This window comes from Nesoenas mayeri (assembly GCF_963082525.1).
Source record: "Nesoenas mayeri genome assembly, chromosome: 1".
Lineage (NCBI taxonomy): Eukaryota > Metazoa > Chordata > Aves > Columbiformes > Columbidae > Nesoenas > Nesoenas mayeri.
In genome coordinates this window covers 39,013,798-39,039,511 of record NC_137541.1, presented here as the reverse complement: position 1 = coordinate 39,039,511, position 25,714 = coordinate 39,013,798, and the positions used below count along the sequence as shown (strand labels likewise).

The 25,714-nt window shown below is 53.8% G+C and overlaps 2 protein-coding genes across 4 annotated transcripts; one reads left to right on the top strand and one right to left on the bottom strand.

Moving 5' to 3' along the window:
• Positions 1 to 95: 95 nt before the first annotated feature.
• On the top strand, positions 96 to 3,941 carry LOC308048156 (UPF0193 protein EVG1; the record flags this gene model as incomplete). Its single annotated transcript, XM_080357095.1, has 6 exons — positions 96 to 195; positions 513 to 575; positions 1,183 to 1,368; positions 1,834 to 1,974; positions 3,185 to 3,285; positions 3,585 to 3,941. The coding sequence occupies 6 exons, from the start codon at positions 96 to 98 to the stop codon at positions 3,687 to 3,689; spliced, it is 696 nt and encodes a 231-aa protein (XP_080213221.1). The 3' UTR covers positions 3,690 to 3,941.
• Positions 3,942 to 4,633: 692 nt separating this feature from the next.
• On the bottom strand, positions 4,634 to 25,440 carry MICALL1 (MICAL like 1). Of its 3 annotated transcripts, none has more exons than XM_080347071.1 (16): positions 25,244 to 25,440; positions 19,159 to 19,207; positions 17,576 to 17,717; positions 16,392 to 16,495; positions 15,552 to 15,688; positions 12,672 to 13,252; positions 12,124 to 12,187; positions 10,695 to 11,080; positions 9,896 to 10,374; positions 9,286 to 9,420; positions 8,846 to 8,972; positions 8,408 to 8,498; positions 7,960 to 8,033; positions 7,140 to 7,254; positions 6,759 to 6,805; positions 4,634 to 6,514 (listed from the first exon to the last, which is right to left on the bottom strand). In XM_080347071.1, exons 1-16 carry the CDS (start codon positions 25,387 to 25,389, stop codon positions 6,432 to 6,434), a joined length of 2,760 nt encoding a protein of 919 aa, XP_080203197.1. In that variant the 5' UTR covers positions 25,390 to 25,440; the 3' UTR covers positions 4,634 to 6,431. The 3 variants fall into 3 exon arrangements, with proteins under 3 accessions (XP_080203197.1, XP_080203196.1, XP_080203198.1); XM_080347070.1 differs by having other exon boundaries at positions 4,634 to 6,456; XM_080347072.1 differs by lacking the exons at positions 17,576 to 17,717; positions 19,159 to 19,207; positions 25,244 to 25,440 and adding an exon at positions 16,846 to 16,939 and having other exon boundaries at positions 4,634 to 6,456.
• Positions 25,441 to 25,714: the final 274 nt, after the last annotated feature.

Here is a 25,714-nt window from a genome sequence, read left to right as displayed (position 1 = left end):
CAGCGGAAGTGCCCGTGCGGCGTCGTTGCCGTGGCGACGGGCCGCCTCACTCCCCGCCACCCGCGGCGCCTCCGTTGCCTCCGACGACGCCGCCTATGGAGGCGTCAGCGCCCGCGGCGGCCGGGCCTGGCGGCAACTCAGCAGCCATGGCAGGGGGAGCCCGGTACAGCCCGGGGACTCGGGAGCTGCTGAGAGGTAACGGCGGAGTGGACCCGGGGGTCGGGCCCGGCTCCTCGGCCTCGCCGTAGCCCCCGCGCTGCCGCAGAGCCGGGATCCGGCCCGTCCTGCCCCTCCCGTGAAGCGAAGCGTTCAGCCGCGGCTCCCCCCGCAGGGCCCGGCGCTGGTGCCCGCGCCCCGGCTTGAGTCTTGTGAAGCTGCATCTTCCCCTTTGATCTGTGGTGTGGGGAGGGATCAGCCCCGGGCGGGTTCCCCAGCCCGCCCCGCTGCAGGAGGGGAGGCGTGGGGAGCCCCCTCGGGCCGCCGGCTTCACCCACACGTGGTGTCTTTTGCAGCGATGATGGAGGAGTCGAAGCTGACGGGCTTCCAGAGGCGATACCTGATGGACTGTGTGAAACGTGAGTGACGGCGCTGCCGCTCTCCTGCCTGGCTGCTGGGCTGTGCTCAAGAGCTTTGCCGCTCACCCTGAGACGGAGGCGTTGGCCCACAGCCTGCTGGGGTGGGCCAGTGCTGTGGAACAGCAGCACAGCTGCTGCTGACACGCTGGGACATGTCGGGCGAGGTGTCCGCAGGTGTCATCCCAAACAAGACATAACGGTGTGAGCTGAACGACAGTCTGTCTCGTGTCAGCATGTACCAGCAACCAGGGTGAGACACCTGTGGCACCCTTTACTTCATAGAATCACAGAATGGTTGGAGTTGAAAGGAACCTCTGGAGATCATCTAGTCCAAACCTCTAAAGCAGGTTCACCCAGAGCAGATAACACACAAATGTGTCCAGGCTGGTTTTGAATGTCTCCAGAGAAGGAGACTCCACAACCTCTCTGGGCAGCCTGTTCCAGTGCTCTGGTACCCTCAAGGTAAATAACTTTCTCCTTATATTCAGATGGAACCTCCCATGTTTCAGTCTGTGCCCATTGTCACTTGTGGTGCTACAGTGGATCAATAGGCAGATTTTCTGCACCTTCCTGTCTGACTTACCAGTATTTTTTGTTTGTTCTCCAGGAGGAGACACCCTGCCTCTCCGGTGCCACCCCACATCCAGTGAAGAGCCAGCACCTCCAGCACCTGCTTTCTCCCCAGCAGTTTATCAGCTGAGCAGGCTTTCCACTAAACCGCATCTCCGACCTGCCAAGGTCTGCCAGGCAGGAGATGCTTATGTCCGAGAGAAATTCAGGCCACAGGCAACCCGTAAGTCAACAAACATTGCCAGTAAATAGATGATACCACCTGGTCCTTCTCTTCCCCTTATGTCCATCCCCTACCTGCAATCTCAGCAGTGGCAGGGGTATGTTAATTGCTCTTTGTCCTTAAGCTTTGTCTTCAAAAATGCTTTAAAAACGGATCACTGAGGGAACATCTACTATAAGTGCGCACTGACTTCTGCCTGCTGGCTAGGAGGGTGACAGTCCTTGAGTAGAAAGGGAGCACTGTGTATTTTTTTGGCTTATAAATGTGACTCAAACCTCCAATGCCAGTTTGGTTGGCTCTTCACCACAGGTATGCCTTTGCGGTACTTGCGCAGTTCAGTCCAGGGATGGGCTGTCGTTAACATAATGCTGCTTCTGGCATCACTAGCATGGAAGTTGTGTGGCCAGGCTCCTCGCTGAGGAGACGGCCTGATAATACATTTTTTTTTCCCCTTGGCATTCACAGGAGACTTGGAAAAGGAGAAGCAGAGGCTCCAAAACATCTTAGCAACTGGGAAGGATAAGGATGTGGTGAAGCACAAGGTGAAGCAGATGCCGGTTCAGACGAAGGAAGAGGGGATACCTGAGCCTGACCGGTTTGAAGAACGTAGGTGTTTACATACCCTGAAGGAAGGGGGGTGGGCAGCCTGGGAAGCCGGTGCCCTCCCAGGGCTGGGATGACAGCCTGTGCTGCCAGTAACGTGAAACCCATAGCAGAAAGAGGCACCAAGCCCAGTTTCCAAGATAAAAGGACTTGCTGCTGTGGTGCTGTGTGTGATCCAGCTGTCCTCACAGAGCTTATACTGCAGAGGTTTGCTGGCAGATTGAAGCTCCCTGGGCTGCCCACACAAAATGAGCTCTGCTGGCAGGGGAACACCCTGGGGACGTGCAGGGTGATGCAGGCAGGAAGCCCAGGTTCTGCGGGTCCTTTTCCCAGCCTGCGTTAACTCAACATAGACCAGGACGCTTGCCAGCCTGACCATGCTTTGGGCTCTGTTTTCTTTCGCTCCAAGATCAGAACAGTTAAACAGTAGCAAAGCTTAAACGTCAAGCAGAATTTTAAGAGGTGATGGACTTTGGCCTGCAGAGTATTCTGGGATGGAAAACGCTGCCTGATGTCTCTCTGTTCTTGAATCTTCAATGTGTGTGTAAACTCCAGGCAGCTCTTCACTAACCAGGGCAGCACAAAGATAGGACAAGGCTTGAGTAACGTGTACAGAAGGGGAGCTTTGGTCCCTGCTGCAGGGAAGCCAGAGGGCTGGCTTCACGCATGCTCTGTTTCCAGTAAAACTTGTTGTAAGCTGAGTGCTGTCCTTGACACATCTGAAATACTCGTGTACTTTGTGCTGTGGCAAGATTTGGTCCGGGATCTTGCAGCCATTGGAGCTGCCTGTGGGTTTGTGCTGCAAAGCAGCAGCTAATGCTCTGTGCCTGTGCTGGCCCTGGGAGCACAAACAGTTGTGGTCACTGAGTGCTGCATGTCAACAGCTTTAAGCAGGTTCTGTCTCCATCCACAAACCTGTTGAATTGCCCACAAGCAACAGAGAATTGTCTGTACAAATAAAACTAGAAAGTTACTGTTCCTGCAAGATAGGGAGCGGTAAAAAGATGAGCAGTGGGGACATTTTGCATTGTGTAAGGGACTACAGAGGTATTTTGGTGACATGGGCAAGGTGAGTGTTAGAGCAGACATCACTCTTCCTCTGGCAGGACCCTTGTTCACACAGAGGAAATTGGGGGTTCAGATCTAGATAGAAATATGTTTTCTTGCCTTTTCGCTGAATCCTTTTTCCACAGTGTTTTCTCTCATCCATCAGTGTTGAATGAAGTTCAAGAGAGGAAGGAGTTCCTGGCAGAGATGGAAGCTCTAGGACAGGGCAAGAAGTATCGAAGTATTATCCTCACTGAAATCTCACAGGTACGTGAGGTTCCTGGCGACATCGGCCATGCAGCGCATGGAGGGAATCCCTAGCGTCAGAAACCTTAAAGCAGAGTCTTCCTCCACTACATGAGCAGGGAAGGGGAAGAGAACTTCATGGCATGGGACAGACATGAATTTGGGGGATGTGGGATAGAGGTTTTCAGCCTTTTTTTCCATGTCTGCATGTAACTCAATCAGGGAAATAGAACCTTTGCTCTTGGGGTTGGCAAAAGAAAGGAAAAAAAAAAAGCTGCCAACATTTTCCCCGCTCAGTCCTTCGCCTTTGTACTTTGCAGAAAATGCGTGAGATGGAGATCATTGACAAGACGAGAAGTGAGGAAATGAGAGAGATCATGACAAAAGACTTCCCTGGTGGGAACAAATCCGATCCCCACGACTAGGCCAAGGGAAAAACACAAGCACAATTTGTTTTCACCTCTTCTTTCCAGACTCTTGGCATCAGATTTTCAAGAGCTGGTGTGTGCCAGTGCCTGAAGAGGGGGCAGCACCACCTGTTGCCTAAAGCCAGAAGGCAGGAGCAGTTTGTGCGTAACTGGTAACAGAAGCAAGCTGTTGTAAAATCCTACCCACGCACTGGATCCCTTCTTGCTCAATGGTATTAAAGAGTTGAAAACACACAGCAGCAGCTACCAAAACACAACAAAGCAGAGCCTCCTTTTGCCAATGCAAGGCCTCGGAGTACAGCAACCTACCAATAAAAATGTCACTCCTGTCCCTCCACCCAGCGGTGGAGGTTTCTCGTGACAGTACAATGACAACACGTGTTGCTGCCCCCATCTATGACCCACTTCTGTCCCCAGGGCTCTGGGAATGGCTGTGCTGGCAGACGGAAGAGAGGAAGATGTGGACGCGTAGCCTTGCGCAAACGCGAGTCTCCAGCATTGCTGCAGGTCAGCATGATTGTCTTCATCAGCAAACTTCTCGGCAGCAGCTGCGCTGGGGCGGCAGAGGGGATTTCAGCCCAGCACACGCTGCTCTTTGCTGCGGGCTAGCTGTGGTTTTTTTGGTTCCTGAAAACACGGTCTGCAGAACAGCCATCGGTCTCCCACAGAGCCTGGAAATGGCTGTTTGCTCACCTCATACATACCCTCTGTCCTCCAGCAGGCTGAAGCCTGCCCTGCTACTCCTGCATGAAGTCCACCTCCCAGTTTCCTCAAGATTCCATTATCTGCTGCTTAACAATACTCAGCCACTCCGTCAGCCACTCCCCAAAGCCAGGCAGAGTGCCCTATCCCTGGGACAGTGTAGATGCAGAAAAGAATTAGAAACCTGAGCTGCAATCAGTTTTTAGATCTGATGTTTCTTTTATTTCTTTTCTGGTGAATGGAAGTCACAGAGTTAGTACAGTATAATTTACAAATCAGAGTTCTCACTGGGCACGGGGCCAAAGGGTGTCAGGCTGCAGCAATCCCGATGGCCTTTGGCAACAGTGATGTGACAGCAGGCTCTAAAGCGGGTTTGCTTCTCCTTGGAGAAGAGTTGTGCTTTGGGATCTCCCCTCCCACTGCTCTTCCTCAGCCTGCTGGAGTATGGCAAGAGTGCGATGGTGTTACCAGCATGGGGCTGAGCTTGCCACCTCCCAGGGGCCACACTGGGATTGAGGAGTGGTTCGGGTCCCTCAGATTTTGGGAAATGAGGATCCCTTTCCAGAAGGCTTCACCAGCCACCTTGCAAGGCACTGCTCTGAGAGTGTTTTGGCTAAAGCCTGTTGAGTTTTGAGAAGGGAACTGCAGCAGATTGCTCGGGGCTGGTTATGTCTAATTTGCTAATGAGAAGGCATGATGAACAGCTGACCAACCAAACACCCATGAAACTCTAATTCAGACTGATCCAACAATTCAATAAATAACTCCTCGCCTCAGAGGAGAAGGCAGGAAACAAAAATGGAAGGAAGAAGGGATGGTTGGACTAACACAGCCCCCCCACTCCCTCCTCAAATGCACACACACGCACGCACACATGACAAATAAAATAAGGGTTTTAAAAAGTTTTAGGGTGGGTTTGAATTCATCTAGTAAAGGAGGTGTAAAAAATAACCAGCCAAACCCTGCACACTTTAAAAGCATACACAGATGAAGCTGGGTAGAGGTCAGTTGTGACCGTGCCTCTCTCCCCAGCCGCTCACAGGTGGCACTGGAGCGAGGCTTGTGCCCCTCTCTGGCACCGAGTCAGTCTTGAGCTTTTCTGCCCTTGCCTGGAAAAGGAATGTTCCTCCCTCCGAAGGCAGCGGAGTCAGGGGTGTTTAGCAGCAGTGGGGGGCAAGATGTCCTGAGTGGGGGTGTGAGCTGCGTCCTAGCAGCTGTGTGCTGTCCCCTTGGGTCCCCTCAGCCTTGTAACGGAGCCCACCCAGCACTGGCCCTTGAGGGAGAGGACAGCTCAAAATAAATAGGGCACCAGTTATTTTTTTGGCTATGGCTCTAGAGCCTCGTGATGCAGGAGTATTTTCTTAATATTTTTAGTTTAGGCCAGCAAAACCCAAAGAATCCTGATTCTAATGCCAGAGTTTTCTCCTGAAGTTAAAAATGGGACAGGAAGGGGACAAGAGCGGGTGGGCAAGGAGGGGCAGGCTGGCCCAGTCCCCTCCTGGCAGAGGTCAGAGGCACATGGAACTGTCACAGTTAGATCAGGAGAAGGGACAGGGGGGCAGTTAGTGCAAATTTTCCCACAAACACCAAACTCCTTGGCTTGCTTCTCAGTTAATAGCAAGAACACTCAATGGGGTAATGTATCCAAAAAGCAAATCCATCTTCTCCCTGCCTCGTCAGCAAGGCTGCCCAGAAGGGACTGTCAGGCTCCTCCGCAGCCTTGGGCAGGGGAGCGCTTTGGTCGGACTCGCCCATGCCAGGCAGAGGGCTGGTGCCTCCCCAGGGTGGCAGCTCCCGTGCCTGGGGAGGGAGCGGAGCGGGGGAGAGGCGACGGGAGCAGAGGGAGACAAGCCCCCCTTCCTGGCAGGCATCTCAGCCAGCTGTGGAGAGGCCAGGGCAGTCAGGCAGCACGTCCCTTCCACTGCTGATGTTCTGCTGCTCTAGCTTTTCTCCTTGGGTGACTTGCTCTTGGAGTCATGCTTGTTGCCCAGCAACTTAAGCACCTTCATGGGCTTGAATTTGCCTTTCTTCTTGTTCTCAGTCTCCATCTCCTTGTGAAATTCTGGGGGTGCAAAGCGGGGTGGTTACTGCAGGACGCTGATGGTTGTACACATGCAAGCCTGACAATGGTGAGAACCATGAATCAAAGCCCTCTAGAGTATGCACAGTTCTTTCTGTGGTAGCAGGGATGCACAGCACAGCTGTGCCCCAAACTTTAACAGCCTTACGGGAAAGATTCCAGAATCTACACAGAATAGATCCACTCTCTCCTTCTGCACACAATTTCATGAATGGCTCATGCTGCCCCTTGCTGGGGTTACCAGTGAAAACATCACTCCAAAAATCTTCCTGACTGTTTCTTACCTTTCCTTTTAATCATTGCTTCCAACATTTTATCCTCCTCCTCTTCTCTGAAAGAAAGAATGGGAAAGAGCTCAGCAATTCAGCCCTTAAAACAGCTGTTGTATTGTTTAAGGCTAGAGAACCTCCTACTTATAAGCCATGGAGGGACAGATCCATCACTGTCTTGTGAGCGTTTGCTACCAGCAGGATAAATCCCACGTGCTGCATGTACTGCCTCGTCTTTCCCACACAAGGCATTCAAAGAGACAAGGATCAGGAAGCCTGGGAAAGACGTCAGCAACAGGGACACCTTGGGACACCCCCACAAACTGCTCGTATGGGGCTGAGTCAGACAAGATACACTTTTCCTCTTTCCCCCAGCCCACCCCACTCCTCACTCACCTCTGCCGGTCCTCGTCCAGGCAGTTCACGATGGCATTTCTCTGCTCAATGATGGTCACCAGTTCCTGCATCAACACCTTCTCCCTCCCTCGGTCCTCGTCAGTCCAATCCTTTTCTACCCAGCCAAACCCCAAGGAAGTACAGGCAATTAAATGGCTGAAAGAGCTCTGAAATTCAGATCCCTAGCATGATCCCCATGCTGCTGGGCAAGCTGGGCTAGTGGTGCTCTGCAGGGAGAGCCCTGTAGGTGACATCCCATGGGGACAAAAGGAGCACGTCCCTGCACAAGGCTGGGGCATGCAATGCAATGGCTCTAAAGCCAGCTGATTGTGCTGGCATCCCTAAAGATCACAGAATCAAAGAACAGTTTGGGTTGGAAGGAACCCTCAAGGGTCATCTAGTCCAACCCCCTGCAATGAGCAGGGACATCTTCAACTACATCAGGTTGCTCAGAGCCCCATCCAGCCTGGCCTTGAATGTCTCCAGGGATGGGGCATCTTCCACCTCTCTGGGCAACCTATGACAGTGTTTTACCACCCTCATTAGAAAAAATTTCTTCCTCATGTCCAGCCTGAATCTCCCCTCCTTTAGTTTAAAACCATTACCCCTTGCCCTGTCATAATAGGCACTGCTAAAAAGTCTGTCCCCATCTTTCTTATAGGCCCCTTTTAAGTACTGAAAGGCCACAATCAGGTCCCCCTGGAGCCTTCTCCAGAAGATCTGGAGAAATCTGTCTCTTCACTTGAGACCCACCTAGACAGAGGAGAGATGATGCCCACGTTAAAAAATTGAGGTAACGGCACCCGGAGCCATGCTTTACCTGGCTTGTTGAGGAGGCAACGCAGTTCATACTCCACATCTGACTGCCGCTGCTCCAGGTTCTGCTGCTTGAAGCTGCAGGGAAAGGGACACTGCTGGGAACCACTGCAAGGCTCCAGAGAGGCAGAATATCACCTCAAAGCAAAGGGTGAGCTTGGAAAGAACCACTGAGATATTGGTCTTATCCTGTATAGCCAAAGAGTCAGGGAGCCAAGCACCAGCAGGGGCCAGCCCTGGCTGTTCAAGGCTGTCCTGAAGGGGCTCTGGTGACTTGCAGCGGGTCAGTTCTGAGTGTGTTTGGATACATTTGTCTGCTTGCCCTGCTTCCCTCCCTTTTCCAGGCAAGGAGGCTGTGTCAGGCTCTCCCCTGGAAGCACAATTTTGGGAGGGCTGAGCCAGGGCTCCCCAGAACAGCGTTAGTGCCTCCCCACACACCAGCACACACTTACATGTAGATGAGCTCCGATTCATGGCGCACCAGCATGTGCTTTTCATGGATGAGTTTGAACCAGTCCACCAGCAGGCTGTCCTCAGGGCTGTCTGCCAAGAAAAGGGACAATTCAGAGTCATCCCCAGCCCTGTAGGACCCCAACACCCTGTGGCGGGATGGGTTCTGCCAAGCCAGAAGAGGGATGCTGGGCTACAGCCAACCTGACCTCAGCCTGTTCCTCAGCCCCAAAGAGACTTTGTCTCTTCTCCCACCTCTTTCCACATCTCCATGTCCAGGGTATGGCTGCAACCATTCTTGGAGCCCAGCACAGCCCCTGGTGCTCTTCCAAGCCCAGCATCAGCAGGGAGGAAGTCACCACTGCAATCTCACTGGCTGGACACAAGGCAGCTCTAGGGTCCATCCTGCCCCACACCAACAGACAGCCCAGCCCACATACCATTCTCGGCACTGCGAAGTTTTTCCTCCAAGGCCACCCCACGGTGCTCCAGCTCATCCAGTTGGTGCTCAATGGCATCCATCTCCCCATAGATGTCTTCCTCGGGGATGTACTGATCTGTCTGCACCTGCCAAACCACACGGCAGATACTTTCATTACCACCAATCTCCAGTTTCCAGGGATAACCCTAAGGCTGGTCAACACTAATGGGGGCAGGGGAACAACACCTAAGGGTGGATTTGAAATCCCCACTCTGGAGCAAAGGAAGACCATGGTGCTGCCATCAGTGGGGTCTAGCCTGGACACCATCCTTCCCAGCCACAGCCAACTGCTGCAATCCCTGCCCAAACATGCATTGGCAGGGCGTATGTGTACACCTATGGCCCTGGGGGAGAGGACAGAGCTGACTTCTGCTCCTCTAATCTCAGGGGCCCTTTTACCTTGCGTTTGATCAGTGGGAAGCCGTGACCTGGTGCAGGAGGACGCACTGGCTTGGAACCCTTGGGAGGTTTCTTTGCAGAGGGGGAAGCGGCAGGCGATGGCTTCCGGTTGAAGGGGTTCTCTTTGCAGGAAGACTGGAGTTGGGAGACAAGAGGAGACATGTGAGGGTCTGGGAAAGGGAAGGGATGTAGCATCCCGACAGCTGGGACTGAGCACAGAGGGCAGCCCTAGGGTTTGTCCTGCCTCACACCCTTCCAGAGGAGGAACACAGCACCCATCTCCACCAGCAGCCATGGGGCAAAAAGTAGCCATGCTCCTCTTTGGCATCAGTTCCCCAGCCTCTAACAAGCATGCTGAACTATTTTCCTTCACAGTTCCCTTCCTGTTTGCCTCGAGCACACAACACCCTGCCTCTTTGCTAGCACCTGGGGCATGCAGGGCACAAGCAGAGCCACCACATAACGAGCACATGCCCTAGGTTTGCTTTCAGGGGTCACACACCAAATCAACCTAAGGGGCAAGCCTGGACTTGTGATCCCCACTGTGACCAAGGGATGGCCAGGAAAGAAAAGCTCCCTGATCCAGATGGCAGGAAGGTCACCATCTCACCTTCAGCTGTGGTTTAGGCGAGGAGGGGGTCTTAGGGCTCCCAGCACCCCCATCTGAAGCCAAGAGGATGGGTGTAGGGCTAGCCCCAGCAGGAGGCTTGGGGGGCAGACGGTTTGGGCTGGTCTTTAAGCTGCCAGTGGAGATGCTCCTACTGGTGTATGCGGTGCTGTGCTGCACCTCCCCGCTGAAGCTGGCCAGCTCACTGGAGGAGGAGAAGGAGGAGTTGGTGGAGAGGCTGGCTGGAGCAGCAGGGCTTTCGCTGGAGGAGATGCTGGTCAGTGGCGTGTCAGTGCTAGAGGTCTTGGTGGCTGTTGGCGTGTGGACAGTGGGCTCGGAGGAGCTTTTGGGCACTGAGGCCTCATCGGCGTCGCCAAGAACCTTGGCTGAACTCTCAGAGTTGATGCTCTCAAGGCTGAGGGCTGGTGATGGGGTGGAAGATGATGGCTCAGAGTGTGACAGCCTGGAGATGGGGTGATGGGCTGCAAAGCAAAGGGAGAGCTCAGGGAGGAAGTGACGGGCAGCCAGGAGGGAAAGGGAGAGTGGTACATACTGGGGGTGGTCACGAGTGCAAAGGGAACCAGTGTCTGTCTCTCTTCAGAGAGGACAGATGGGACCCTCCAGAGAAAAGGTCTTGCCTGCAAATGGTGTTCTCTAGTGGGCAGAGAGGACATGGCTAACAGAAGTCCCCGGGTAAAGGCCTGGCCTGCCAGAGTGATGCAGAGGTGCCCTGGGAAGGGGGAGCCTCCAGGAGGCTGCACGGGGGTTGCAAGGGAGGGATAATGGTGGGGGGAAAGCTCACCTAGTGGGGAAGCACTAGGGGCTCGTGGAGCTGGCCGCTTCTTCGCCTTTGGGCTGCTGTTGGGAGTGATGCCATACCAGGGATGGAGAGGCTTGACAGCAGTCTCGCTCTGCTCCTGCTCAGGTGTGCTTTTTTGGGCAGCAGCACTCTCCTCTTCCTCGTCGTCCTCCTCCTCAAATGGGTTGTACGGCTTGGGCTCTGTGGCATCAGACTTATTTTCCTCACTCCTGGCTTTCCCCGCCTCCTCCCCATTCTCCTCCTCTAAAGTTCTGCTCAGAGGCTCATGGCCGCTGCCTGGGGGAGGAGGGGGAGCTGGCTTCTTCTTGGGCTCTGTTTGAACTAGGGCAATCCACGGTGGGTCCTTGGCTCTTGCAGCAGCTCCAGCACTGGGAGAAGAGAGAAAGAGAGAGAGAGAGAGGTGGCAGGGAGCAGAGACAAGCCTGGAGGGTGAGGCACAGGATGGGAACCTAGCCCTCAGGGGAAAGGACGGATCGAGCAGGATGTCTCCCATGCAGAAGCAGCTTTCTCATCCAAGGGTGGCTCTAGTCTTCCCCAGAAACAAAGTGTCTCTCGTTCTCTGCAGGCAAACCTTCAGCCTGAGGGAAGCACAACCTGCCTGACTCCCCAGCTGTGTCCAGCATTTTGGTTTCTGAATATTACAGCCCCCACCTACGAAGCAGCGGTAAAGGCTGAGCTTTATGGGCATAGCTGTTCTTCCCTCCTCAACACTGTTCCTACCCCCAGCTCTGCTCCGCAGGCTGTGTGCAAAGGGGCAGTGGAGACCAGATACCTGTCCTCTTCTGCAGTCACGCTCCTTTCCTATCCTTCAGAGGGCTGCCTGTCACCTTATTGTCCAAGCGTTCCATGGCAAGCCTGTACCATGGCCCGGGGAATCACTGCTCGTCAGGACAGTGGCCATCACTTGCTGCACGCACCCGCTCCTTGGCTGTTGCAAATGCAGTTGCTTGTACAACCTCTGTTCCAAGAGCAAGAACGAAGCAGAGCCAGCGGGCTCCTGGGTGAGAGCCCAGGACGTGTAAAGGTTGCAGCCAGGAGCTCCCAGTGTCGCTGCACCGGACCTTTCCTGCAACAAACCCTCCACAAGGCAGAAAAGTGTCCCTTTCTCAGCACCCACAAGTAGGGCCATTTCAGAAGTCACTTGGCAGCCTGCACGTGCCACAGAAACACATTTCTGGAGCCCCTAAACTCTTTACAAACCTTAAGAGGCAAAGACCCTGGGAAATACGGACAAACACTGTGAGCCTGACTGCACTGGACTGGCAACTGTAAGGGGAGGGACCTGATCACAGGCTACATCTTCCCAAGAGCAGGGGCTGATAGAGGTGGGAGAGGAGACCGCAGCTGAGCCATCCCCACAGCCCCACTTCACTATAGGGTTTGCAGGTGACCTGCAAACAGAAGGACATACCGATCAGAGGAGCAGGGTCTCCCTCGGGGTTTTGGGACAGGGGGGCTGGGTTCAGGTACCCTACCTAGAAAGACACAGGGTCAGACTGTCACAATACCAAAAGGACATGAAGAAAGAGGTTAAATCAAAACAAAACACCTTTTAGACATCTCCCAGCAAGAGGCTCCTTAAGACCTCATGGTGTTTTTCCCACAGTTGGTCAACCCCAAATATCCCCCTTGCCTTTTTATCCCCTCCTCACCCCTGGAGCTGCACCTGGAAGACGGACCTGCCCCTCTGTCTCCACTCCCACGAACTGCTCTAGCACTGTCACCTTCCCTCCATGCTGGCAGCGCCCCCAAGAGCTCCAGAGACATACAAGGGAGCTGGCGCTGCTCTCCCTGCTAAGGGGATGGCTGCCAATCGAAGGGTTGGTGTCAGAGCCTGAGATTTATTCAGAGGCAAAAAGGCATCAGGCTGCAGAGGAGCAAAACTAATCTGACCCGCAGCTGATCACTTTGGTTGTTGCAGAGGCAGAGGGTGACCCTGCCACCACTGCGCTCTCTTACCATTCATCATGCCAGGCGCACACTCGCTGCCCTCGCCCTGGAGAGTGGACCTGGGCCGGGGGACAGGGTGAGAGGTTGGAGGGGATAGGGCTGACACATCGGTGGTCCTCCTTGGGGCAGGGGTGGGCCGCGTGTCTCTGAGCCGTCCGTCCAGTGAGCTGGCTTTGTCCTGGGTGAGCACCGTGGGCTTGCTGGGAAGGGGAGGTCTGGGGGGAGTCTGGGAGACTGGCACCCCGCTGCCTGCATGGGCAAGGGGCATTGCTGTCTCTGCTTTGCTAGGCACGCTGTCCTTCTCCGCTGGGCTGGCTGGCTCCTCTGCAGGCATACGGGTCTCTGCCGTGCTCTCCAGGGAGTCATCATCATCCTTCCCCACCTCCGCTCCCGTGAGGAGGGCATCCTCACCCATGCTGCTAGCCCCAGCTTCAGGTCTGAGCTCTGGTGACCATCGCTCTGGGCTGGGCCTCCTCTCTGCTTTTCCACTCATGGCCAATTTACCCCGATGCTGCGTGCAGACAAAAGTCCCTGCCTCCGACCCAGGCTTGTATGACCCCGGGAGCAGTGTGCTGGAGCACTCCTTACACCTGCCAATGAGAAAAGAGAGCCCTGTGAGATGAGGGATGCCATCCTCAAGAAAGACAGCACACCTGGGAGATCATTGCAGGGCCATGGAGTTAGTTCCCACCCCACTACTAAATTGTAGCGCTGTTGTGGGGAAGTAATTCAGGAAAGGAGAGGAACAGAGAAATGTCACCACACCACTGTGTGAACCCATGGGGAGTTAATAAGGCAAATAATCCTCATGTTTGGGTTCCTCCTTCAGCTCAGAAAGGATTTAATAGATGTGGAAGGGCAACAATCGGTATTGGGATACAGCATGGTTTCCAGACCCGGAAAAGTAGAAAACTACAGTTTTCCTGGAAAAGATGCAGCTTGTAAGGGACAGGAGAGAGAGCCACAAGATCACGGGTGGCCTTGGGAGTGGGAGAAGGATTGACCAGAGACACAAAACAGGGAGTATCAATATCAGTTGGAATCAGGAAGCAGCTGGTTCAGAAGGGGCACAGGGTGGCTATGGGCTGCCTTGCAGGGGTCAAGGGTCCAGGTGGGTTAAAGAACCATCAGACACATTTGTACGAGAAAAAGAAAATAAAACAAAAAAGCCCCACTCACTGAGTATTAATTGAAATTATGCCACTTCTGACTCAGGAAACCTCTATGCTGGGGGCTTGTAGAATCCTCAGGAGCAGCAACAAACATGCCCAGCCCAGTCTCACATTCTCTTTGCTAGTGCTGGCCATGGCCCCCACCAGGGCTGCAGCATTTGGCACAGTATGACGCAGTAGGGACGTTCTTACACTCACTCTGCCTTGCCTGTTGAAACCGGGCTAAAAGCTTCCCCTCCCTTCACTGTCTGCCACATCTCCTTGGATCATCCACTCTTTCTGAGCTGAACCTTGGAATCTTCCCTAATGAAGCCCTCCAGGCGCAAGCGCAACACACGGCTCTGGCAACAAGTCAGCCCTTTTCCACCTGGGAAGGGAGGAGGACAGCGTATGTGAGAGAGAGCCAAGGGCGAGGGGCTGATCAAGCACTCCCATGAAAACCAAGCTTGTTTCTTCTTGTCTGAATACCTGGCACTCACAGCAGCTGGCTGCCCTACACTGTGAGCAGATGATTTTGGTGAGGAATTCTGCTCTAGGTGTTCAGTTGACAGGGATTTCCTTAGAAATGTAGAGCAGAAGCATGGGGACACAGGGGCTCTACAGACAAGGGGTATGATGAAATGAGGAGGGGAGAAAGAGTTTGGTTTCACCTCTGTCAGCTCACAGAAAATGCTGCCACAGAACAAACTGCACTAACGAATTAGCAGGGCGGGGAAAAAAAGACAAGAAAAGCATAAGGGGGCAAAACACTCAGGACAAAATTACAGGGATTTTGCAGCCCAGTCTGAAGGGCCATGAGCTGTGCCAGGCAAACATTCCTATGCCATGAGCAATGCTGCACCTATACCCTGCAAAGCTCCTGCTTTTGCCGCAGCTGCAGATGGGAAGCTTGATGGGCCCCAGCTCAGCTCCCAGCACGACTCCCTTCCTGCAACGCTGTTTCTATGACACATCCTCAGGTGGCTTAGGCAGGAATTGTTTATACAGGTGAGTGAGGCCTCCCATATCTTCCCAGTGGCTCAACATTTCCATCCTCAGACGCCAGCTGCCCAATTGCCAGCTCCTGTCCTATGGCCCGCAGGAGAGATCTCATCTCTTCATCATCAGAGCAGGGAAAGCAAAGTGAAATGACTTCACAGGTGCTGCAGGTAAGGACTTGTACCCAGGTAGTAACCACAGCGCTGCTGATGTCTAATCCCTCATTCCTCTGTTTGGTAACAGCCCACAGCTCTGCACATGCTCCCCTGAGAGCTCAGCACCACCCCAGGCAGCGTGGGAGCCTGTATATCCAGTTGAGGATGTGGAGTGTGGGTGGAAGGAGGTCTGTGGGATGATGTCCTAGCTTAGACCTCATTGGAAAGTGGTGTTGTGGGTTCTGAGTAGGCAGGTGGTAAAAAGGCAGAGCATCCTGGTTTATGGGGCTGGGAGAAGAACAAGGGGGTGGGATCCCAAGTCAGTGAACTGGAAAAGCAGAAGAGAGCAGGGGAGACAGGGAGTCGGGGAGGCAAGCAGCATGGGGCTCGACACAAGGGGCTAGTCAGACCCTGGGACAGGAACCTGACAGGCAAACACACTCTGTTCAGCATAATTTTGGGCACGGTTGTTGATGCTCCACGTTGCCCAAGGACACGGACAGATGAAGGTGGGTGCAGCCGGCTGCAGACCTCCAGCTTGCTGGGGGAGAGCAGCAGTGCCACCAGGCCTGGACAGCACGTACCGGAAGCACTGGCGGTGGTAGAGCTTGCCATCAGCCAGGTAGCGCTGGACCAGATGGACGTGCTTCTGGCAGGCCGCACAGGTACTGCTGAGCGTGGTGCGCTGGGACCGCTCCACCGGGTCCGAGGGGGCATCGTCCTGAGATACAAAGGACGGGGAGCTTGGGGTGAGGGCCATGAGCTGCTCCCCAGCCCACAGCTCCTCTAAAGCAGCTGCTCTCCATGCAAGATCCATCGCTGAGCGCTTACAGCACAGCTCAGGGGCTGACCTCAGGGTCTAACAATGCAAAGAACAGCTGTCCCCAAATCCAGGCACAGGCAGACTGCCTCTTCCCAAATTAGAAGGGGAAACTACAAAAGGTGCCTTTCCCCTATCTAGGGGCATGGCTGAAGTTCTGTGGAAGGGACTCCTCTAAACCCCACAGCAGCAGGGAAAATGTGCCATCCCAGACATCTGCTAAAACCTGAAATAAAGGGCCAAGAAAGAAAAAGGCATCTTTTCTGCTCTTCTAACCCCACATTCCTGCTCCTACAGAGTTATCCTCCCATAGGAAGGAGGGTGTTTGTGCCCTGGATGGCTCAAGGAACCATCTGGTACCAATCTCCCCCAAGCCTCTTGCCTGCCATGGACAAAGTTCAGTCTGCAGACTCCTGGAGAGAAAACACTCTCACAGCTAGGTCCTCCAAGGCACCAAAATCCCAAACACTGCTCCTACCCCAAAACACACAGCTAGCTCTCTGCACAGATCCATCCCACTGTGATGGGCTCTCTCCCATCTCCTTGTCTGCAGCACAGGGAGCACCACTGCCTCTGGCTAGCTTTGAATCATGAAATTAGGTACCTGCGGTGCCGGGGGACTCTCAACCTCAGCCACGGGTTTCTTGTGGGACAGCAGAGGAGGAGAGGAGGCAGCAGCTGGGCGCTTCATAGGCGGAGGGACTCTGGCTGGAGGCAGAAGGCAAGGAGGATCAGGCACGGAGAGGAGTGGTGACTCACGCCACCCATGTTGGGGGAGGGGAGGGGAAAAAAATAAAATCATCCAGCCTTGTGACACAGAATGGGACTTGCTGCTCCTGACACTTCAGTGACTATTTCTGGGGGAAGAGACAAACACAATCTAATAATGGGTCAGAGAGGCTGCCGGAGAGCTTAGCCCTGCTGTGGATCTCCTTTGGGGGCCCAGGGACACCAGCTCTCACTCTGATTTGATTTAGACATCAAATCCTGCTCGACTTTCTCGTAACCAACTCCCTCAGCAATGCTTAGAGCCCAGAGCACCCCAGGCAGCTGCTGACCTATTGTTGTGACCCGCTGGGGAACAGGGCTTCTGAGCTGCCAGTAGGTCTGCGAAGCATCTCCTGCCCATCAGGGCTGGCACTCACACTCTGATTGCCACAAGTCCTTGGCTGGGAGGCCACCATCCCTAAGGAAGTATATGCACGTAGAAGAGATTTATCTGATGTTGTGGCTAGAGAAGGGAATAGTCTCCACCCAGGAGGGATGCCCTGGAAGAGCTGTCTCAGAACAGCACTCAGCTCAGGTTGCAGTTGCAAGGACAGATGAGCTGATTTGAGAGACTCCACCCTGACCGCCCTTCCTCCCTCTCCAGTCACTTTACACTTACCAATGTGATAAAAATTAGCTGCGGCAGGCGGGCTGCCTATCTAGCTCTCTCCCTTGTTAGTGGGTTAAAGCAGATCACAAAGGGGTTTGATGAGCACCAGGGTGGCTCAACCCACACTGCAGGAATGCAGCACGGAGGGAGGAGAAACAAGGCGTTCCTCTTTCCAAAACCTGAGCTGTTAAATCACTCCCCACCTCTTGTGAAATCTCACCCTGCTCCACAATCTGACCCAGGCCTTCCTCACTGGCACCATAAGATCCAGGAGAGTCAGGTACTAACTACTCCTCTCCCCTTCCCCACTAACACACACGGCTTCCATTTGCCACAGGATGAGGTACCTCTGGGTTTCCTGTACTCAAGTGGGGGCAAACTGGAAGCCAGAGGGATGGGAGGACACTTACCTTGGCTGGGGTTGTTGAAATGGTTGTAATACTGAGACACGTAAGTCATGATGCTGAGGCAGTCGGGGACTTTCATGGAGACCATGTCATTGGGATCTAGCAGAGCTGGGATGCCCAGCTCCCTCTCTGCCAATTCGAAGGCCTGCAAGAACAGTATAGAGAGGCATTAAGGAGACAAAACTGATGCTCTCTGAAAAATAGCAGGGAAATAAAGCTGGAATAGCCCTGGGTAAGGTTAAGTATTAAACCTGTGGTATCCCTGATGGACAGAGGCTCCCAGACATGCTGCTTGATGGGAAAGGTGGCATCAGAAGCAAGGGAACAAATTGCTGCAGCTGCCACCTCCTTTAAGTCATTTCAGCTGTTTGTGCCCCTGCAACTCTCACCCAGGGGTTTTGGCATTTGGCTGCTGCATTGGGACAGGAAGGCTCAGTTTTCATTGGGAAAAAAACAATGTTTTTTCAACCTGTGAAACAGGGCACAACACCAGGGCCTTCATGCAAGAGCCTGGCAGAGAGCTGGCACCAGGAAAGGCCAAGGGTTGGCAAATAATTCCAGCGATGCAGCCAAACACCAGCTTTACTGAGCACTGGTCCTGGCCACCCAAAATTTTCACCCCACAGAAACAGAGACTCTGCCCATCCCTTTGTGCTCTGAGGTGCCACGTTGTCCCTTCCCACTGTTAGCAGAGCCATCCCTGCTCAACAGCAATGAGCCTGCCGCACACAAGCCACTTTTCTGTGTCTCAGCAAGCAGAAATCACAGAATCACAGAATGTTAGGGACTGGAAGGGACCTCGAAAGATCATCTAGTCCAATCCCCCTGCCAGAGCAGGAACACCTAGATGAGGTTACACAGGAAGGCGTCCAGGTGGGTTTTGAATGTCTCCAGAGTAGCAGGCTCCACAACCTCCCTGGGCAGCCTGTTCCAGTGCTCTGAAGGGAGCCGCCAGCTGGTCTAGGAAAGGATGTGGGCAGGATCCCACTGCAGAGTCCTAACCCCAAAAACCCAAATGACCTAGCCCAACTCGTCTTGGGAAGGTGATGGGCCATGACTCTCCATGTACTAATACGAGCCTGCAGCAATTGGCCTTTCTCTCAGGAATACAACAAGGTTATTTCTTCTCTGTCCTACTGCTGGTGTTGGCCATCTTCCCATCCTTCACTGCCTGCTTCTGCTGTTGGCTCCAGCTGTCCCAAGCAGGAGGGGAACATTGTGGATCAGCTAAGGTTCAACACAACCTTCCTCTCTGCTTATGCCTGGAGTAAAACTAGCTTCCTGCTTCCATTGCCTGCCAGTCTAGAACACCTGAGGTCAAGAAGATGTTGCACCATTTTAATTTTCACCTGAGACATTGTCTTGGCAACTATCACAATAACCATCTAATCTTCTCTTCAGTCCAGGCTGAAAGCTGATGCTTCAGATTCCCTTATGTTTCCAGATAAGCTCCTGCCTGCTACTTACAAATGCAGATTTTTCTTACCCACTCACCACTGTCACGAAGTCCTCCCACACTACATGATCTCCATTGAGTCACTCTAATGACCCTTCTTCCTTTTGTGTACAGCATAATGGGGACTTACCAAGCGGTTATTCTCATAGACATCATCCTTGGAAAGGGAATCAAAGTCTCTGAAATGAGAAAGGACAAAAAAGCAACATGAGATGCAGAGGAAGAGTGCCTGAATGCCACCACATGCACATCCTCAGGACAGCCAGCCTTCCTGGAGCATTACAATAACTCAGCATAGGAGACCCTAGAGAAAAAAACCTTGGCAAACCAGAATTCACATTGTAAAGGGACAAAAAATAACAAGGGAAATTCTAATTAAAAAAAGAAAGCAAGTCCCAAATGGGTGGTGGCCAGGAAATTAAAGTTACATTCTTGTCTCACATTACCTGCTTGTTCTGCCCTCAAAGTCAAAGGCTGCAGAAATACCAGAGCCACATTCTGATTAACACCACACACTGCTGCACCAAAGGGCTCACATCACCCCAAACTTGCCCCTCCAAGGCCACCAGCACAAGAGCAGATCCTCCACATCAAAAGAGCTGCTTGCATTAGATCTCTCCCTCCAACGAGAGTCCTTAGACAAACCCCCTTGCACCACCACAAGGGATATGAGGTCACCCCAGGATCTGGAGTGACAGAGAAGGTCTCAAACTGCACTTCTGTCCTTGCTTACCCCCAACACTCGCAGTGCACAGCAAAACATCCTCGGCTGCAGGCTTTATGGCGAGGCAGCTTGCTGAATGCAAGGTGGGCAGGGCAGAGAGAGGAACCCCAGCAGTTCCCAACCCAAATATGCTGCATCATTTCACTTGTCCCCCAGGATCCCTTTGGGGGATCTAACCAGCCCAGCCACAGGCACTGATAGCTGCCTTCATCAGTGGAGCAGAGGGTTAAAGTGGTCCTCAGGTTTTCAGCAGAGGGGGGGCAAATACAGGAAGCAGCTAGTTACGCCTTTTTGCATGTGTGTGTGGGTATAATGTGTAAAAACAGCATCACGCTAAACTGATTACAGCCCCTTCCTGCCAAGCATCTCAGCTGCGTCACCAAAAAAACCCTCACACAGCAGCTTGGTGTGCCTGTGAGCTGGATTCATGGAGGAGGACACAGCTCAGAGAGGTTTAGGGTCAGGCGAAGCCACCCCAATGGCCCAGAGAGAGGTGCCAAAGCTTTGGAGACTGACCCAGAGAGACAATTTAGATCAGGAGGGGGCATGTCCTCCTCGCCCCAAAGGTGATGTGCAGGAATCGGGCGAGATGGTGAATGCTCAGCTGCAGAGAGGGATTGTGGGAGCCTCCCTTCCTCCGTCCCCTCTTGGGTTTTATTGCCTTTTCCTGTAACACTGACACAACCCGCCCCAGTGCCGCACGGCGGGGCAACCGGCCCCTTCTCCAAGCCCCTTGTTCGCCTGTCCCGATGCGGCAGAGGAAGTCTGCGATGGGCTCAGGAAGGTTTTCCCAGCCGCCTGCACCACCATAAAATTACACTTCCTCCGTTCAAAAGCAAGAGGCTGCCGGGGCAGTTTCCTTCCCGACATATGAAGCTGCAGCCGCTCGCTGCTGTGGGATTGAATGCGGCAGAGATGCAGAAGATGGGCCAGACATCCAGCTCTGTATTAAGCATCTTCCTGAAAGCAAATACATGCACAGAACTCAGCCTGTTCAAAATAAAGCACCTTTTCTCTCTCTACATGCTGGTGAGAAAAGGCTTCAGCCACAGCCTTTGCTTCGATGTGAAAATCAGTGCTTTTTTTGTATTTATGACTAGTTTCCACTGAGAGATGTTTTTACCCCAAGTCTTTTTTTTTTTCCTTTTTCTTAGAGAACTCCTTTAACCTTGCTGTATTTTTTTTTTTTCCCTTTTAAAGAAAATACCAGCTTGGGAACACAGGAGAAGCGATGACAGCAAAGTTATATATCAACTGCCTTCTAAACATTTACGACCTTCATTTTGAATGCCCTCACTTTCAGGATATGGGAGTGGTGCAGCTGGAAGCTCAAATACTCCTTGGTGGCCTGGGCTGGGAGAGTTTTTTTTGACAGGCAAAACATCATGTCCATTCCACTCTGTCCCAGCAAACCAAAGCCATTTTAGTAAACCAAGGCAACTCTGCCTGGGAAAGCAGACGCCAGCAGAGAGGACGTGAAGCTCAAGAGGTACCCAGGGAGCTACCAAGCAGCAAGGGAATAAAACATTTTTTCCACTAAGACACGACTGCAGAGTCTCAGCTTTTACCAGAGATGCTGAATCCATCAGTGTGAGGCCCCAGGGACCACAGTTTATTCAGTTCCTCTCATTGCATTTTTCAGCTCCCTCTCCAAACAAGCCAAGCAGGACCTTGATGGTCTCCATCACCCCCCACACGAGCACTCCCACTTGCCACCCTGTCACACAGCATCCCCACGGCTCTGGGAACGTTCCCTGTACCAATGTGCAAGAAGCATGGCCTCTCAGGTACAGGGGACAGTCACCTCAGATAATACCCTTTTCTTCCTCACAAACTGCCTTCTCTGCTGAAAGACCAGAACTTGTCATCGCGCAGTTCTGTGACATGTAGCTACATGTCACATTATTTCCTTGCCCTGATCTCAGCAGCCTTTCATCCAGCCCTGCTCAGGCTCCCCTACTCACAACACACCAGGCCAAGGGACTGGATGTAAGAATGGGCGAGACTCTGGCTATCCCAGCTGAACAACCGTCTTGACTCAGCAAACCCCAGCATTGTAGCAGATCCTGGAGTAATATTTCCACACAAACAACATCCCAAGAGCTTACCTAATTAGATACATACAGAGCCACTAAGCACTCCAGGGTTTAGGGCAGCTGCCAGGGTGCACAGCAGATCCAGGCAAGGGGGAAGGGTGTGCTGTACAGCTAAAACCAGAGCAAATTCCTGGATTCCTCAAATATAAATCATGAGCCCTTTAATGGCAGTGCTGCATAATAAGCCCTTCAGCTTTCCAGGTCTCATCAGGGAAATGCAGGCAGTACATGAGAAGGAACAAATGAGATTTGTGATCCTGCCTTGTAACTGAACCCAGGGCTCCAGGGACACAAAACAGAGATTCAAACACACGGCTCTCATCTCCTGTTTTCTTCAAGCCTTCGTCTCTCTCTTGGCACTCAAAAGGCATGTGCCATGCTCTCTTACTCTCATCCCCATATGCCAAGAACCTCCCCTGAGCTCCAGGGAGGCTGCACAGCTTGGGACGCTGAAAGATGCTTTTTGCTTCACTAAGCTGTGGCAAATGTCTTGTAAACGCTAATTTCATGCTTTAGATTTCTAGAGAACTGAGCAAACAAACTGATTAATTCCCACAGTCCACTGTCAAGTTGGCCTGGATGCTTCTAGATTAACTGACAAGGGAAAAGAAGAGATTAAATGTCTCACCCCAAGATCACACAGCCAGTAGTGCAGTCAGAGGCTAAATCCAGGCTTCCCACTTTTCGGATCGGGAGAGTGAGGCAGCGAAATCAAGCGAGGTGTGTGCAGCAGTGGAGCCAGAGCCAGGGACTTTTTGGTTCACAGTTAAACACAGAAGTCCCACAGCCATGCAGCCTGTCCGTGAAAACACCTTTGGGTGGATTCAGTAAACCAGGGGTGTCAAACTCATTCTCACCATGGAGGCGGGGGGGGACATCCCAAGGGGACTGTATTCAAAACAGAGGTCATGCGGCAAACTGCCCTCAGCCTCACTTATGCGTATGGCCTCTCCTTCCTTTCACAACAGCCTATTCCTCAGTGTGTCACCTACCAGGACAGCAGGGCAACAGGGGGGTGCCCAGGTAGGGTCAGACAACCGAGACAGACCAACAGCCTCCACAGCTGGAGAAGAAGGCCCGGAGGATCAGCGTGCCAGCGGAGCTGTGTGGCACAGGTAAACGAGAGAGTTCCAGCTCAGCTCTTGTAGGAATGTGCTCATTCCTCCCCTCTGCAGCCCAAGGGGAAGCCAGCAGACATGGGGAAGCAGCTGCTACAGAGGAACGTCAGCCTTCGGGGAGCAGCGTGGCTGTCTCACACAGGCCAGGAGAGCCCTGCACAAAGGAGGACCATGAGAGGTCACAAACGTACTCGCAAATCCCTGCCAAGTCCCATTACCAGGCTGACTAAAAGCACTTTAGAAGAAAAGAAGGGCAACTACTTTTCCTCCACCGTCAGGAGATTTGCTGCCTCTGATCCAATCTTCCCACTTCCAAATCGGGACAGGCTGAAGAAGCTGGAATCAGATGAAATTATGCTACTCTCCTGACTACTTTCTGAAAATCCTTCTACAACATGCCATGTCCTTGTAAGGCCCTGAGCTTTGTCTCTCCAACACAGCTCGTGCAGAGGACCTGTGAAGCATTTAGTTAGGACATCTGCCAGGAACAGATTTAAGCTCACTGACAACTTAAGAGCAGTGGCTCCTGCTTAATGGGATGGTAAACATGGCTAATGGGAAAGCATCAGTTGGTTTTAGTGTATTTATTGTAAGCTTTTGCTGAACCTCTGCTTTTCAGTTCCCAGTCACTGTGCCACTCACACGGGAAAAAAAGAAAAACAAACATCAGAAACACAGTAATTGCAAGTGTTCCTGTCCTTAATTTGTTTCTTCCTCTCCAGCAGCCTTGCAACGCAGAGCATTTTCTGAGGTTCTGTCCTAGCTGGTCAGAGTGAGCCATACCACCCAGGAGCTGCTGGGGCACAAGACCACTGAGCTCCATCAAGATCCAGAGCAATGTAAAGCCACCATACATCTCTGCTCTTAGTGGTTCCCATACACCACACTAGAGGGTTTTGTGGCAGCCATCTGATACACATCAGGCAGCAATTTGGTTTCTAACCTACCTGTTCTGCTTCTGCTTCTAAGAACATGAGCCTGTTTTGCCCTCTTCACGGGCACCGCAGCTCCACAGCAATGTCACTATCAACCCTCTGTTTGCCAGAGATGGCTTTTTTGTCCTGTTGTGACAAAAGGCTGTCCCAAGACCAGCTCCTAAAAGAGGATTTGGTCAATTCAGGGAACCTCAGAGGAAGAACCACAAGGCCCGGAGCAGAATGTGACAGGAGATGCACTGCTGGGCTTTGCTGACAGGTGAGGAAGCCATGGCAAGGTGGGGCAAAGCCTACTTGCATTGCAAGGGCCACCAAAGATTAGAGCAGACAGGAGGCGTGTTCCCAGCAGTGCCGGGGCACGCAGGGTTACAGTGGCAGGTTGGGGCAGATTCCTTCCAGCAGCTCGGCCAGTTTCTCCAGCTTGACACCGTGCCCCCAAGCAATCCCAAACTCACTGCCTGTTCAAACCCATATTACCCCCCCAGAGCCACCTTGCGAAAGGGAGGTGGACAGAGGAAACTCAACTCCAAGCCCCTCACTGGGGGAGGCCAGCAGGCCTCGGTATCCGTGCTGGGATTTTCTACCTCCTGCTTTCACTGCAGCACCCACAGAAAACTAGCTGGAAGCAAATGGAAGAAGCAACCTGGTCTACGGCTCTGCATGTTTTGGAGGGGAACATCCCTGCGCTGGGCAGAGCTCTGGTCCTTGGGAAATGGGAATGCCCATCTCTGGCAGAGGCAGAACAGCCCCATGCGAAGTGGCCAGCGCCATGCCGCCTCCCTGGCCGCCACTGCTCCCAGGAGGTGTACAGCAGCACACTGGCTTGAGGCCAGACCTGGCCCACCTCCGCGTTCTCCTCAGCCTTCACTCCCATGACATTTGCTGACCCTGACGGGTTTCCCAGCCGCGGTAAGAAGGTCACTCAGTGAAACACAGCATCCTTCATCTCGGTACCCAATTACTTCGGGAGGCGATGGAGCCACTGCCCTGCTTTCTGCCCTCGAAACCTCGACATCGACACACAAGGAGACCCTGTCCCTCCCCGCTAGCCGGCCCAGAGCCATTTCCTACGGTGCCTCCATCTCCCCCAGCTCCCTGCGAGCCCCCACCCACCCCGCATCGTCCCAGACAGGGGCAAAGGGGCATGGATAGCTCAGCGCCTCCAGAAACGGGGCTCCCGGTGCTCCCCGCGCCCCAAACCTCCGGGTCCTCCCTTCTCCTCTTCCTGCCCCCAGCGACCGCGGGCTGCAGCCGGGTCCCGCGGCAGCCCCGCCCGGCCCGGCGCGGCGCGGCGGGCGAGGCGAGGCCGGTGCCGCGCGGCCTGCGCGGCCGCTGCACTCACAGGAGGTCGGGCCGGTGCCGGTGGAGGATGGCGCAGAAGGCCAGGCCGTCGCGGAAGGAGGCGCTGAGGTCGCGGATCTCCACGCCGGGGTACCCCTCGCACTGCTGGCGGCACCAGGCTTGCAGGGCGCCCCGCGGGCCCGACATGGGGGCGGCCGCTCCGGCTGCTCCTGCTGCTGCCGCCGCCGCCGCCGCCACCCGCCACCAGCCCAGGGGCGGGGCCTCCGGGGGTGGGGCCGCGGGGCTGTGAGGGGCGGGGTCTCCAGGGGGCGGGGTCTCCAAGGGCGCGGTCCCCGGGGCCCGCGGGGACAGGCCGGGCACCCGTCTTCTTCTCCGGCGCCCGCAGGGCGGCTCCCCGGTCCCTGCCCGCTCCCTTGCAAGGGGAGGGCGCCGCAGCCCCTCCCCGGGCTGGCAGGGTCAGACCCGAGCAGCTGGAGGGGCAGGTGGGAAACACGTGAGGGAAGGGGATGCC

Bases quoted from the DNA above. Each gene is read 5' to 3' on its own strand.
- MICALL1 (XM_080347070.1), bottom strand. From the start codon at position 25,389: ATGTCGGGCCCGCGGGGCGCCCTGCAAGCCTGGTGCCGCCAGCAGTGC. The intron at 15,689-16,391 runs GTACCTAATTTC...TTTGTATCTCAG, and splicing joins AGAGTCCCCCGGCACCGCAG to GACGATGCCCCCTCGGACCC. The intron at 13,253-15,551 runs GTACGTGCTGTC...TCTCATTGGCAG, and splicing joins TACCACCGCCAGTGCTTCCG to GTGTAAGGAGTGCTCCAGCA.